Source organism: Malus domestica, chromosome 15 (genome assembly GCF_042453785.1).
Source record: "Malus domestica chromosome 15, GDT2T_hap1".
Classification (NCBI taxonomy): domain Eukaryota; kingdom Viridiplantae; phylum Streptophyta; class Magnoliopsida; order Rosales; family Rosaceae; genus Malus; species Malus domestica.
The window spans coordinates 8,198,636-8,213,615 of record NC_091675.1 but is presented as its reverse complement, the minus strand read 5'-3'; the positions used below and the strand labels follow the sequence as shown (position 1 = coordinate 8,213,615).

General features: G+C 39.6%; 3 protein-coding genes, 1 long non-coding RNA gene and 1 other non-coding gene across 10 annotated transcripts; 4 read left to right on the top strand and 1 right to left on the bottom strand.

Annotated features, from left to right (window-relative positions):
• The first annotated feature begins 454 nt into the window (after positions 1–454).
• LOC103456146 (uncharacterized) lies at positions 455–7,588 on the top strand. Of its 5 annotated transcripts, none has more exons than XM_070813487.1 (6): positions 479–670; positions 1,292–1,509; positions 2,579–5,010; positions 5,658–5,778; positions 6,262–6,321; positions 6,421–7,588. In XM_070813487.1, exons 3-6 carry the CDS (start codon positions 2,663–2,665, stop codon positions 7,402–7,404), a joined length of 3,513 nt encoding a protein of 1,170 aa, XP_070669588.1. In that variant the 5' UTR covers positions 479–670; positions 1,292–1,509; positions 2,579–2,662; the 3' UTR covers positions 7,405–7,588. The 5 variants fall into 5 exon arrangements, with proteins under 5 accessions (XP_070669591.1, XP_070669588.1, XP_070669587.1 ...); XM_070813486.1 differs by having other exon boundaries at positions 489–670; positions 1,292–1,502; XM_070813488.1 differs by having other exon boundaries at positions 489–670; positions 1,255–1,509.
• A 541-nt stretch (positions 7,589–8,129) lies between these two features.
• LOC103456145 (polyadenylate-binding protein-interacting protein 5) lies at positions 8,130–11,133 on the bottom strand. Of its 2 annotated transcripts, XM_070814047.1 has the most exons (4): positions 10,879–11,064; positions 10,643–10,691; positions 9,557–10,555; positions 8,130–8,571 (listed from the first exon to the last, which is right to left on the bottom strand). In XM_070814047.1, the coding sequence occupies exons 3-4, from the start codon at positions 9,986–9,988 to the stop codon at positions 8,434–8,436; spliced, it is 570 nt and encodes a 189-aa protein (XP_070670148.1). In that variant the 5' UTR covers positions 9,989–10,555; positions 10,643–10,691; positions 10,879–11,064; the 3' UTR covers positions 8,130–8,433. The 2 variants fall into 2 exon arrangements, with proteins under 2 accessions (XP_070670148.1, XP_008394011.2); XM_008395789.4 differs by lacking the exon at positions 10,643–10,691 and having other exon boundaries at positions 9,557–10,015; positions 10,879–11,133.
• Positions 11,134–11,609: 476 nt separating this feature from the next.
• LOC103456144 (psbP domain-containing protein 5, chloroplastic) lies at positions 11,610–14,129 on the top strand. Its single transcript, XM_008395788.4, has 11 exons — positions 11,610–11,802; positions 11,908–12,056; positions 12,247–12,355; positions 12,509–12,558; positions 12,708–12,775; positions 12,864–12,962; positions 13,206–13,265; positions 13,383–13,442; positions 13,534–13,588; positions 13,701–13,750; positions 13,842–14,129. The coding sequence occupies exons 1-11, from the start codon at positions 11,729–11,731 to the stop codon at positions 13,938–13,940; spliced, it is 873 nt and encodes a 290-aa protein (XP_008394010.2). The 5' UTR covers positions 11,610–11,728; the 3' UTR covers positions 13,941–14,129.
• An 89-nt stretch (positions 14,130–14,218) lies between these two features.
• On the top strand, positions 14,219–14,381 carry LOC114821848 (U1 spliceosomal RNA). Its single transcript, XR_003769693.2, has one exon. It is a non-coding gene; the product is annotated as a U1 spliceosomal RNA (small nuclear RNA).
• LOC139192253 (uncharacterized) lies at positions 14,365–14,892 on the top strand. The gene is made up of 2 exons (XR_011576290.1): positions 14,365–14,493; positions 14,830–14,892. It is a non-coding gene; the product is annotated as an uncharacterized lncRNA (long non-coding RNA).
• The last annotated feature ends 88 nt before the right edge of the window (positions 14,893–14,980 follow it).

The window sequence follows — 14,980 nt, the reverse complement described above, 5'->3', positions numbered from 1 at the left end:
AAATTTTAATTCTTATGGAATTTAAAACAATCATTAATTAGCCAAATTGCAAGAAAAATAAGTAAGAAAAAAGAATTAAAAAAATAATAAAAAGAGAGTATAAGTGTATTCGTAAGTGGATGGAGAATTATATAATTTTGCTCACATGGGTTACTACTACTTTTTTTGTGGACCCACTGTTTTTTAGGGTTAGATGCAGCCCGATTTTATGCTACCCAGAAAAGGAATGGTAGATCTAGCCCAATTTTTTAGCTCATTCGGAATTAAATTTCTCTCTAACGTTGGAAATGTGATAGCCTCATGGATGATAAAGCCGTCATTGGAATGCTCTTAGGCCTAATGGTCCCACGATGAGTGAGGGCGTTATCTAAAGTGGGCCATGGATCCAGATGGCGGGTACCACACGTGGCAACTCACCCTTAATCTACAGAAGCGCTCTTCGGCGCTCCAACTCGATATATATACGATCTCCTAGACTCCTCCCATTCAGATTTTTAAGTTCTTTTTATATAATTAGGGTTTTCTATTTTCCGCTCTGTCGAATCTTCCAGACCCACCCAAAACCTAATCCTCACCACTCCAGCCGACTCTCCTCCTCAGCTCAGCTCGCACAAAGCTTCACCGCCCAATCGCCGATCAGTTTATCCGACCGCCGCTCCATTTTGTTCATGTAAGTATACGGTCTAGATTAGATTGGTGGTAATTTCTGATTGGATTTTGTGTTTCTGGATGCGATTGCTGTCGTTTCGATTTGATATTAGTCATTTCATGCTGGTTTTGCTGTTGGTTTTGAAATTAGGGCTTTTTGGATATGGATTGATGTGGGTTGATTCAGTTTTTAGTTTTTATGTTGGTGAATGAGATAATAACCGTTTAGTTTTTTTTTTGTTTTTGTTTTTACGTATGTTTATTAATTTTTTTGTGTTTTTCTTCGCATTCGGGTCGAGTCTAGTTGAATTGTTTTTGCTGGTGTGTTTAAAATTAGGGTTTTTTGGTAGTACTTTTTATGAAGATTGACGACTTTGGAATGTTAAGACACGTTTTTCTTCCATGAAAGAAGACCTCTTTATGTATGTAATATGTTTTCTTGAAGAACAATCTATGCTTCTTGAGTAAGTTTTCGTAGATTTTCCCAGAAGAGTCGATTGTGCATACTCTTGTTCTGTAGAGGGAAAAGAGTTGGTGTATTGTAGATTCTTCTTCCTTTCTCTTTTTAATTTGTTTGTTTGTTTTTTTTTGAATATGTGACAAAAGAGATTACCTTAAGCTGGTGGATTTACTGGTTGGGCAGTTTTTGTATGCAATGTTGGGTGCTGCTTTGCCAATATTTGAGAAGCTCTGGGACCTCAATGGTGGACTTGCTTTAGCAAAAATGAAGAATTTCCTTGAGGGTTATTGTACCCTGTCATGAAGAAATCAACACCAGTTCAATGCTCAATCGATGTGGCCCGCAAGGTGTTGATTCACGGGAAACTGGAGTGCTAAAAGACCTGCCTAAACTGGTATAGGGTCGGTCTTGCTGCTTCCAGATTTTTTCTTTCTACTGGCTCGAAATCCTTGTCTTTCTCCAGTGGATTTGTGATTGTTTCGGTTTCACGGGTTGTAAAGGGGCTTCCACCCCCGTTCATTGTTGCCTGTGCTTTGGCCCCCAAGAGAACAGAGAGAGCTTGTGCAACCAGTAATCCCAGCTTAATAAATTGAATGTTTTTGGAATTCGGAATTTTAATGTGAATAAGCATGATTGTCTACTGAGCTGCCCAGATTCTCCAGCCATGTTATTCCGGGTTCAAAGACAAAAGCAACAATTGGGGAATATAAGTAAATAATTAATTTGATATACTTTTAAGTTTGGAGGATATCTAAAACTCAAAGAAAGTTTTTATACAATTTTTTAAGTTAGTTTAAAAGGGGTTTTATCATACACAATCGATAGCTCAACATGAAGTCTCGTTGAGAGATGGAATTCAGCTTCCATCATCATTTGGTTTAGGGACTGGTTAGGAAAGTGCTAACCAGTTCTAAATGTCTATTTTTCGTATTGAGTTGTGAGTTGCGAGTACTGACTACAGAATGGAAGTTTCAAAGATTTGATACAGAAAGATGTAATTATTTGGGTTAATGTTTTTGCTTAGAAACCTCTGTTTCTGGTCGTGTCCCTGAGAATTCTACTACAGGGCTTGAACTTCAATGAGCCGTGTCTATTTGGTAGACTTGAAACCCATTGAGCCTCTCAATATTGGCGCTACAAGCAGCTTACCTGTTTTGTCTGTGTTATTAACTACCCAATATTAGGAAATTTGTGTTTGAAAAAAGGTCCCCTAGGTACCCTAAATGGTTGTTATATACTGGGTTTGTGTTCTTTTATTTATGGTTTTCGCCCTTCAATTCACGCATATGTACCTACTGATTAGATGCACTAGTTCCCTTCTGATCTTTGCTCTCCCTTCGTGTTCTATATATTTTTGAGGTCTAAATCGCTGTGAATTTAATGAACTGAGTTTTGTTGTATTTTCTTTGTTCGTTTTTCGTTGTTAAAGGAAGAACATGTTCTGATCAGTTCTTTTCTCTTCTATCGCAGTTTATATGTTTCTCTTTGGAGTTGCACCTCTTGAAGACTAGGAGCAAACTGGGAGTGTCAGGAAACTTGATGTTCTGATCTAGCATGTCAAACAATCTTCTGTCACCACGGTTGCCAATATCAAGCATGGAAATGCCTCAGATGGACCCCATTTTGAAAGGTATGGACTCATCAATACCAGAATTTCAAATGGCAGGGATGAGTTCTGTATCTAGTAACCCAGAGTCACAGAACCTTTCAGTATCAAATCAGCAAATGGAACTGATGCTGGATCCTGTGCCTGACAATCCTGGGTCACATGGCTTATCAATGTCATACTTCCAAATGGGACACATTGCTAATGCGAATGGGAATCTTGGTTCACCGAAAATTTCAACACCTAGCAATCAACTGGGAGAGCTTGGATCATTGGCCAACGATTCACATCAGTTGTCAACAATAAAGCGAAAGGCAACATTGGAACCCATGACTAATAATCCAGAGGCACCTCAGTTGTCAATGCCAAACAAGCGTGTGGCATATATGGAACATAGACCATGGCTGCAGCAAGGGCCTGTATCAAACAGAAGAGCTGTAGAAATGGGATCTGTGCACAATGCTCCAGGATCACCTCGTTTGCCAGCTGCAAATAAGAAAATGGTAAAGCTGGAGTCCATGGAGGCTGCGCAAAATGTGCCAGGATCTCCTCATTCGCCAGTGCCGAATAAGAAAATGGTAAAGATGGAATCCTTTTCTGGTAGGTCTGGGTCTCAGCGGTCTTCTAGTCAAAAGAATCAAACACCGCGGATACAACCAACTCGAAAGCTTCAAAATGAATCATTTGAGTCCGTAAGGTCCAAGATGAGGGAATCGTTAGCGGCTGCATTGGAATTGGTTAATCAGCAGCAAGATAAATATGTGGATTCTAGAAAGAAGTCTCAGGGGGAGGCTGGAGCAATTCAGGAGCAAACACAGGAAGCTCCCCAACCTGGCTCTCATCCTTTTAAACCTGAATCTGAAGAGCCTAAGGAGAATTCTCCATCCGCTGAAACTTGTTCTATTATGAAAACTAATGATGAAGGTGCAGGCCAAAGACATTTGGCTGATGCAACTACAAATGTTTCCACATTGACCTCAATATGCGATGGGAATGAATTCCAGTCAAGTAATATTTTTCCTCATGAAAATGTTTCATTTAGTGACAACTTGTTTGTCAAAGATGAACTTTTGCAGGGAAATGGGCTGTCCTGGGTTTTGGATTCTGAAATGGAAATGGAAGGAAGGAAGGAAATTCAACCTGCTGAAGAAGAGATGTTGGATCTTGAGGAAATGGGTGGACCCCCAGAAGAACAAGTAGTTCAGTCTCCAGAAGAGTTAGCCTTTAGAATTGAAGCAGAACTATTCAAACTATTTGGAGGTGTGAATAAGAAGTATAAAGAGAAGGGAAGGTCCCTTTTGTTCAATCTAAAAGATCGTAATAATCCAGAACTAAGGGAGAGAGTTATGTCTGGAGAAATACCTCCAGAACGATTATGTTCAATGACTGCAGAAGAACTTGCTTCAAAGGAGCTTTCTGAATGGCGGATGGCAAAGGCTGAAGAGCTAGCACAAATGGTTGTTTTACCAGATTCGGAAGTTGATATGAGACGTTTAGTGAAAAAAACACATAAGGGTGAAGTTGAAGTTGAACAATATGATAGTGCTTCAGTTGATATCCCACTGGATGCAACATCACATAATCATAGTGAACCAAGAAGCAAGGAGACAGAAGTGTCTACCCCTTCAAAACCCAATAAACCCAAGGACAAAGTGAATGCTGCAGGTGAGAAGAGTAATACTGAAGACAGAAGTGTCTACCCCTTTACCATTCCTTCTACTGAAGCTACTGATTTAATGCAAGGCCTTATGGTGGATGATGGATTGAAGGATCTTCCTCCAATTGTCTCCCTAGATGAGTTCATGGAATCCTTGGACACAGAACCACCATTCGAGATTCTCCCTGAGAAAGTTACACCCACCTCAGACAGGGATGACTCCGAGACAGTCTCTGAATCGAAGTCTTCAGTACCAAGTCCCAAAGATACCGTTAACGCCTCTCCACAGAAGGTTGATGATAGTTGCACAACAGATACAAAGTCAGATGCTGACTTGAAAACTGGTGGCAGTCCTGCTATGATAAAAACCGACAGTCCTACTGTGATCAAAACTGACAGTCCTGCTGTGATCAATACAGACAATCCTGCCGGAAACAAAACTGACAGTCATTCTGTTATGAAAACCAGTGATAGTGCAGATATAAAATCCTGTGATGTGAGTGCCGATGTGAAATCCAGAGACAGTCCTGAAAAATCAGTATCTAGACTAGTTGGCACACCGAAGGGTGAACGTGTTTGGAGTGGTTCCCTGCAACTGAATCTTTCACCCATGGCCTCTGTTATCGGAATCTATAAAAGGTTTGTCTTTTAAACATTCGTATTGTAGTAAATTCTCCTTGTTCTGCATTTCCTGTGTACAGATTTGTTCAAAGAAGACTGTGTGTGTGGATGGTCCACTGCATTGGTGGACTGCTCTTTTAATCAAAGTTTATTGCATGTCTGAGTATTATGTTTCTGTCTTGAACTTCCTCATTCTGAGTCATGAATGGTTATTAGCCATATTTGGAGACACTCTTTGAAGTTAAATTTACATGTGGACCTTATTAGAACTATGCCAGGGTGCAGTATAGGTGGACTAGTGCCGTGACGGGTTTGTGATAGATGTTCTTTTTTATTCTACTTTAGGTTCTGCTCCCTCTTCTTTTTCATCTGTGTATAGAGGGCCATGCTTGTGTTTTGTTTGATAGTAATATGGCTCAACTGAAGTAACTAATTGAAACTAAAGATGATACTCAAATTGAAATTCGGTAAATTTAGGAGATCGACTTTGATTAATTTATGTTTGATACTTGGACAAAAAGGGTGTTTTGTTTGGTATTGCAAATTGCATGCATACATGCACACATGTATTTGCCAAATGTAAAGCTTTCAAGCATTCTGCAATCCGTATTAAAACTCTAATGTCTTTGTTTCTGATTCATGCTAATCCAACTTTTCTGTTGCAGCGGTGAAAAAACCACAGCAAAAGAGTGGCCTGATTGTCTTGATATCAAGGGAAGAGTCAGACTCGATGCTTTTGAGAAGTTCCTGCAAGAGCTGCCACAATCCCGAAGTCGTGCAGTCATGGTATCTCCAAGTTTATTTTTATTGTTTACAGATTCTTGTATTATGTTATTCTGTGATAACTCAAAAAAGGAAACATTTAGAAAACTTGGTTTTGGAGATCGCTTAGTTCTATCGTGCAGTGCATTCTCTTTTCTGGGCAGTTTGGTCAATTCATTGAATCCGCGAATACAAAATTAAAGAAAAGGGAAAACGATTTTGAAGTTTCTAACGAATTCGGTCAGCTTCTAAGACGGATTCAAGACACTTGTGTTAAATTGTTTTGTGCTTGAATTACCGTCGGTATTTACAGCCTTTGTTTTGGACGGGCGAATGAAACTTAGATAATTCAATAACCTGAATTAGAAAATTAATCACATGGGAATGTAATTAACCTTCAAACGAAGATTGTACCAAAATGTCGCATGGATTAGATTTTCTTTTTGTCGTTAGAAATTTAATTTTTGTATGATAGAGCTGCAGCCTACTGATGTTCGTTTTGTGCAGGTCGTGCATTTTGTTCCGGATGAGGGGTCGTCGGAAACGGAATGTGAAAGCATTCGTGAGGTAAACAACATCAAACGCGGATCCAGATCCGTCTGCAAAATCCCATTCACCAACATGCGTCTGTTATTTTGATACTAAAACTTGTGTTCCGCCGTGCAGGTGGCTGAGTCGTACGTAACGGATGAGAGAGTCGGTTTTTCTGAGCCGTGTTCGGGCGTGGAAATTTATTTTTGCCCTCCCCATAATAAAACCGTAGACATGCTCAGCAAGATTATTGACAAGGGGCACGTTGAGGCACTTAACACTATTGATAATGGCCTCCTCGGTGTTATTGTCTGGAGAAAATTAACTTCGCCGAAATCCTCTCACCACAAACACATTTCGAAAAAGCAACAGTTTTCTGCTACTACTACTACTACTACTACATCTTCTAGGAGACAGCAGCACGATACCAACTACACATCTAAGCCGGCTCAGTCCCGGCCCTTACCTCCCACCCACACTACACCTGCACAGGATGACAATGACGACGACGACGATGATGTTCCTCCCGGGTTTGGCCCTGGTGCTTCTCGGGACGAAGATGATCTCCCTGAATTCAATTTCACTGGTGGGTCGAATCAGTTTTCTGCCCAGAGGCCCTCATCTAGGGGGCCTGGAATGGCGGCGCCACCCTTGTACCCCAAGTCCCATACCCCTTCTCGCCCTGTAGATCAAATGAGAGAGCTGATACAAAAATATGGACAAAACAATAGTGTTAGTAGTAGTAGTAATACGTTTCATCAGGCAAGTAGTGTTGCAGTTCATCCGTGGAATGACGATGACGATGACATCCCGGAGTGGCAGCCTAATGTACCTTCCCAACCCCAAACTCAGTACCAGCGTTTGCAACCGCGGCCGCCGCTGAACAGTTACCAGCAACAAATGCCGGCAGCCCATATGAGTTTAGCAAACCAGCCGCAGTCTCTTCAACCGATGGCACCCAACGTACAAAATTCTAATGTTCCTATGCAGCAAGGCTGGTGGGCTCCGCCACCACCGGCGCAGAGAGCTGGTCAGTTTTATGGCGAACCAGATAGAGGAACGGCTGCTCAGCCGGGGATAGCCTGGCGGCAAAATGTTCCTAAAAGTAGAGGGTTTTGATTTTATTTTATTCTTTCCCTTTGTTTTTTTTTCTGTGTTTTTGTAAATTAAATCGTTTCCTTAGTAGTGTCAGGGATATTTTTCCTTGTGTAAGCGTTTTCCAAACACAAACGTGAGCTTTAAGCTTTGCTAGTGTTGTTAGACAAAGTAACCATAAACCAAAACTAGGCATTTAGCTGCACAACATTTTTTAAACATTCAAGTTATTCTTTCGTTTAAGACTGCTTCTGTAAGATACACTCATGCTCGAGGAAGCACGTTTGTTATAAAAATCTTGAAATTTGAATTAAAACTTACTTTCTAGAAAAGTACTTGGAAGGGCTTTTTAAAGAAATACATGCTCGCTTTTTCTAAAAGCGTTTGTACGATCTAGGAACATTTTTGATTGTCGGAAATGGTTTAAGACCGCGTTTGATGGATGTAAATCACCCTCACATTTTGTTTTGTATATATTCTAGTTATATTTTGGGGGGAGATGTAATCTGCAAACCGTCCTTCACTCAAAGGGTTAAATTCGTTAAAAGTTTGGATCGGGTCCAAAGCGTCCATTCAAGAAGTAGGGTTTCAACTTTCAGGGCGGGGCAGAGTGGAACGCCACAGTGATGGGTGTATGTATGCTATGAAAGTCCCTTCAGAGTATCGAATTGTGATGTGCACACCTCAACTCATGGAACCATGAGAAGCCAAACATTTTCCGCTATATCGAAGCTTTTAAGGCGCCAAAGAAAATTGCAAATCACTTTCATTTGGAAAAAAAAACCGAGTTGCATGAAAATTGCAGTGTGAGCTTTTTGGCTCATAAAACCTCAAGGTGTCTAAAAACATGAGAGTTAACAACACAAACATCTAACAACTATACAACCATAACCATGTATCGTCAAACTATGTGTGCCTCCGCCTCGGCCTCCCCCACGAGACGATCCTCTATTTGTATACTTCTTGTAACCATAAAACCAAACATGTCAAAAGAGTAAAACAATTGACATTTCTTTGTTACCCACACAATAAAACTGAAGACGAGCTTGGGAGCTACGATTTGGGTGAACCGCTGGCTTCACCTGCTACGTTCTTCGGCTTCCATGCACTATTGCCTGCCAACCCAGATTCAGAAACATCTCCAATGTCCAGAGTGTCTGGAAGACCTTCAGAAGACTCGACTACACAGAACTGTAGTAAGAAACAGAGATTTTTGGGATGAGTGACAAAGTTAAATGAAATGCTGATAAAGGTAAATAATAAAACATGTAAGTCAGGCGCAGAGTTTATTTCTGTGCTGATAATCATAAACATAAAAACCGTATTCCAATATGTTTGATGTTAATGTTAAAGGTAACAAACACCCAGAGATGAATATTCCAGTATGTTCTAACTGTATCAAGTTCAGAATAAAACTTCGCTTGAGTTGCAACCAAACAAAATGTTCGCTGCACTCTATCTGTGTCTTAAGCAAACACTGTAGTAAGCAAATAAAAGAATGGGCATTGATTGGCTCGAAACAAGACAATATCAATGAATAACAAGAATCAATAAGCAAATAATACTGTACTAGCCAATCATTACCAGTCCAATATTCCATCATATCAATGAAACAAGACGATTCTTCGCTCAGGAATACAATTTCCACACATATAAGACATATCGCAAAGAACCAAACACTTACAGTAGAAAAGGACTTCTACCATGTCAGAGAAATACAGCAGATATACAAAACACATTACTGTAATTATAAGCCAAATGAATCACACACTATTTGCACTATTCAACCATGCCAAAGCATGCAAAGTACAAAAAACTTGCAAACTTGCAAAAGAGAAATATGTTGAAGGAAAGGAGGATTATTCATTTTCCTTGAAGAAAGGTGACACGAGGTGGGTCATAAACTCACAGCACATGCACAATTGTGCTTCAAATTGGATAGACTTTCGAGTTTTGACCTGTTATAAATGATACAACATCACAACCTGAAGTGCTCTAAATAAACAGGTACCCTAAATATTCAACTGTTATCGAATTGTGAGCAACAGTATTTGAGTATTTACCTAATGCACAACAAACATTAAAGTAGTGGACTGATGGCAGAGGATAATGTATGATATTTTCCAAAAGAAGAATATTTAACAACACCAACATTAAACAAAAAAATGAAAGTCACCTCAAGTTGGTTCAGCATGTCAATGGTGGCATCCAGGTCACCCCTATTCGCCAAATAAACATCACTAAGGGACTGATCAGATATACCAGGAAATGACAGTCCGAGAAATTCCATATCCATATCAAAGTCTTCATTTTCTGACACTTTATTCATATTCTGCGAAAATGAACCATAAGAGTCATGGGCAGGGTAGCTCTTTACAGCATAAGACTTTGGACTCTGGAGTGTTGCAGTCCCTGGGGCATCAGATTGAAGATAAGCTTTGCTATGGTGTTGATTCTGGGTAAAATTTTGAGGGTTCCCAAACCAGACTGACTCATTGCTGTGGCTAGAATCTTTCGTTGTCACAAAAGTTCTATCATCTGTCTCCCTCTTGGAGATTGGAATGTATGCTGCTGCGTAGGGATTCAAAGAAGAAAGTCCTGGCTTCATGGTCTTAAATCATAAAAATCTGCCACTCTAAAAGAACCGGAAAACCCGATATTATCAGACAACATTAAGAATATAATCATTGAAGAAACAAAAATGCTAAGCTTCCATGCCAAAATAAGCCAATATTTAAAAAAAGACGGGGGTTCCACAAGTATCCTGGTTCATTATTGTGAAGTTACTCAAAGCACAAATTAACTGTTGTACCAAGAACTTTCAGTTAGCGGTGAGAGTGTTACTAGCAAAATATGAAACCATATTTAGCATTAGGAGGCTGGGATCGATCCCATATCATATCTTTGATCTTTATTACATGACGAGAGGAATCTCTTGAGGAAAGATATTGCAAAAACAAACACTCTGTGTGTGTTTAATCACAATAATTACCAAATCCATAATCCTTTACAAACAGAGCCAGTCAAAGTTAGTACCTCTACTTATCAAGAACTCAATTCTAAGTACACACGAAGATCGACTTAAGACAATATCAGATCACTATCCAATGCTCAATTCACATCCAACTGTCCAATTTCCTCAAACAAAAAAAAATATACGATTTAAGCAAATAACCTGCAGACAAGATTCACTTTAATCAAAATCCACATCCGATTACTGGTTTTCTCATCAAAATTCAAGCAATTAAGCATAAAATCTCACTTTCCTCAATCACCTAAACCTTCCCTCTTCCCTAGTCCAGCAAGAACACCTCCATGTTCATACACAAAACACACAAACAGATCAACAAAATTGCAAAAACTTCAGACAATCAACTCGACTCACATCACGAAAAAAGCAATTCCCAAACACGAATCACCGTAACTTTGAAACCGAATAACGATAAAGATAAATAAAAATATCAACAGCATGAATCAATATCAATGGCATAAGCTCACCGAGTGCGAGGCGATCTTCAAATTCCAGAGAAGCAAATGAAACGCCCGGAGTCCCTGAAACCCTAATTTCCGAGATCGCTGTGAGGACGAAATGAGAGAGAGAGAGAGAGAGGAAAAGCGAAACAAATTTTGGGGAATTCTCTTTCTATATTTTGGTGTGTTTTAGAAAGGGAAGCCCAGAATAATATAAAGACTATTCACTTTGTATAACATTGACAATTTGACACGGACGTTTTACTGGATTTACTATAAACTTTTTGGCACCCTGTTTGGAAACACGGATAACTCTTTTCCGTTGGAAAGAAATTTACTGTTACACTTTTACGTGACGTTGTTGTTACTGATGCATGTTATGTTATTAAAAACGTTTTTAACGAAGTTTGACGGTAAAAGTTTATAGCTTTTTTGAACTTATTTAAAATTTCAACATGCTCCTAGTTAAAACGTCTGCAATAAAAATGATTATGAGTAGAAGTGTTTTTTAAAGAAGTTTTTTTTCAAATTGTAAGTATGACAACGAAAATTATTGTTTCTGGAATAGTTTTTGTTTCATAGTATTTCGGATTACGAAGTATGAATGTTATAATATATCACACGTGGTCGGTCTAAAAAAACTACATTGCATTTGGTTTCATGGCTAGGCACCACTACGTGGCAGAGTGTGATTGGGCAGTGGGTAATGAGACCAAAATACCCTCTTTATTACAAGGATACAACAGTTAAAATAAACTGGATTTTCAACATTTGTTGGGAGTTGGGACAATTGAGTGGATGAGGCAACAGAAGGAAGAAGGCAAGAGAGAAAGAAAACTCAAAGCAAGGCAAAAGAAAGAAGAGAGCAACAAATACAATGGTGGTTCTTCTCTATCCTTCCCTCTCTCTCTTCACATCCAACCATCTTCTTCCTTCCAATCTCCTTCTCAGGTACTTTCTGTAATATCTATGAATTTATTTTTTTATATATTTATGTTCTATGTATTTTTTTTATTTAATTATCTTCCTAAATTCTTATTTTTATTGGTACTTTAGAGAGCAAGGTAGAGTTGTGATGCAGCAGAACAAATGGAAATTAAGTTCAAGTGCCAACTCAAAACCCAGTTTGGAAAATGGGGTTGGCAGAAGAGAGTTGCTCATGTTTGGCATTTCTGCTCCTGTTTTACTAGTCTCACCATCTCCAGGTGAACTTTCTCAATTCACACTTTGGTGTTTTGGTCACTTGATTTTACAGTTACTGAAATTGCATGGGTTGGTTTTTTGCTTTGGGAACTGCTTTTGTGGGAAGCACTTGTGCACATAAACCTCTTTTTCTAGAACTAGAAGTGTTTTATTTGTAGGAAGCACTTCTGCTCATAAAATCCGATGTTGCAGGGTCCCTTGCAGAGGCAGACTTGAAAATGGCTCCATTTTTTGATGAAATAAATTCATATTCTTATCTATACCCAATGGAGTTGCCATCCAAGAAGGCCCTTTTCAAGTGGTATGCATTTTTCCCCTTCAATTGAAATGCTGATATTAGTTTTCTGGTGTGAATTTTCTTTTTTCTTAGCACAAAAGTAAACTAGTTGAATTCTTCGGAATTTGTCATGGGCATATAATTTGTAGGAACCTGACTCTTTTCACCTGTTTCAAGGGTGGAATCGAGAAAGCCAGAGCGTTATTCATCAGCCGCACCATTATCTCGTAAGTTCAGCTTCATAAGTAGAGTGATGAAGTTTTACATCTTCTTTTATATTTTCTGGGTTACCATATATCTGTACCCGTATTTTGGTATTGGTCATGAACGCGGATCTTATACATTCTCACTGGACACTGTTTTATGTCTTATGCAGCTGATGCACGCCTGCGCATTGTTTCTGAGCGCGTTGACATTGTTGATAACCTCATCATTTCCATTTCGGTAACTCCTGATAAGATCACTGGTTGTTAAATGCAAAATCCCTTTCGTTACTTTGCGAATGCTTATAATTTAATTTCCTTTGATTCAGATAGGTCCCCCGAATTCAAAGATTATAAAATCACAAGACAAGAGTACATGGACTGCAAAAGACGTTGCTGATTCTGTTTTGGCAGACAAGTCCGCATTGGTAATGTTCCACCCGGATATTTTCTAAAAGCATTTGATTTTAAGGCTGATTAGTAAACATCTGTTAAACCGATTTGCCTTCAATTTTCTTGAGGGTAGTCTGTAAAAAAGAGTATTGTGGTTGGATGAGATGGAGCACTCAAATGTACCTTATCGACGTTTGAGAGAATATTGTTCTGCTTTTGAGTATTGTGGTTGGACGGGATGATGCTTATTTGAACTCACAGGCTACAGTTTTCTGCAGCGTGTCACCTCAACTCAGCGCCAGGCTGAGAGTCAAGTTCTTGATGCACACTCTGGTGAAGTAAGATTGCCGCCCCCTATTTGGTTTTACGTGGCTGAAGCCATCATTCTAAAATCTACTTGGTAAAAATGTAATATGTATATGCATGTGAAGCTTGGCTCATTGTTATTTCCACAGATTGATGGTCGGCCATACTGGTATTATGAGTACCTTGTTCGCAAGGCACCCACAAAAACTGTAAGCATTCTTTATCAGTTTTCGGTGAAGAAATATTCGATATACTGTTCTGGTTTCTTCCTGATTCTTACAACAGTTGCAAATCGTGCAGGCTGACGAATCTACCAATTACAGACACTATATGGCTTCAACAACTGAACGAGATGGTAGGAAACTACTTATGTGTGTTTCGACTACAAAATGCGTTTGCTATGTTCTTACTGGGTTAATATTACACTCTAGAACCTCTTTTTGAATACTGCGAAAACTCGATTGCAGGTTACTTTTACTCTATAAATGCTTCAACCCTCAACAAGCAATGGAACATAGTAAATCTCCTCTCTCTCTCTCTCTCTCTCTCTCAGTTGAATTTTGTTGATGCTTCCAGCTTAGTATTTATGTACATTATATGTGATGCAGGTGGGGCCAATCTTGCAAAAAACAGTAGCTTCATTTCACCTTCTCCCTCCCACAGAAAACTATGTTCCTCCATACAAGGATCCATGGAGATTCTGGTGACAAGTTCATTTGTTCTTGTGGTCCCACTCGCGCAAAACTGAAGAATTTTGAACAAAATTACTCTATTCCTGTCGAAATTTTGGCTTTAAACTCCGTTATGTTTCTCTTTTGGTAAACGATGGGTAAAGGGTAGATGACAAATTTTGTATGTAACAATTGGTTGCATTTTATTCATAATTTGATTGATTCTGTTGTTTCGACAAATCCCACATCGGCTGAGAGCAAAGAGCGGGGGTGAGAAGATTGGGTATAAAAACGGTGGCGGAGGTAGTTGAAACATACTTACCTGGACAGGGTCTATGGGGGATCTAGAAGCCCCATGGCCTAGGGTTGGTAACCTCCATTGCACATATAGGAGGGGTGCCACTCTATGGTCTCCCCAAGCGGGAGAACCAATGTCATAATTTGTGACAGCGGGGGCCTGCGTTCGCGCGGCCCCTAACTAAATCTTAGTACAATCTTGTTTCGTAATGGTGCGGCCTCTAACTAAATCTTAGTACAATCATGATTCATAGATTTTTAGGATCCTCACTAAAAAGATGGTTCCAAAAAGGTAATGGTTGGTTGCTGATTTCGGTGAGGCGCGGCGTTGTTTGGGGTGCGACTTTGGTGAGGCGCGGCGTTGTTTGGGGTGCGACTTTGGCTGGATCGACATGCACGGCTGCGGTTTTGGTGGTTGCTGCGGCGGCTATGGCGGAAAACGCGTCGGCTCTGGTTGTTTCTGTGTTTCTTTGCTTTAGTCTCACCTTTTGGTTGGGCTTCTGTTGTTTGTTTGTGTTTTTTGTTTTTGGACCTCTGTGTTGTACGTTTTGGGCCCTTGTGTTGTAATGTTGGTTGTGGGTAATAATATGGGCAGCCATGCCCGAATTTCTTCAAAAAAAAAAAAAAGGTAATGGTTGGTAATAGGCACGTGATGGACACGATTCACGGATTAATAGAAGTCACAACATAACATATAGAGCGTTGGAAACTTAGAACTGGTGATTTTCCTTCATTGATAAAATATTGAACTATTTACTTAGTGAGGGCGCACCAACTGA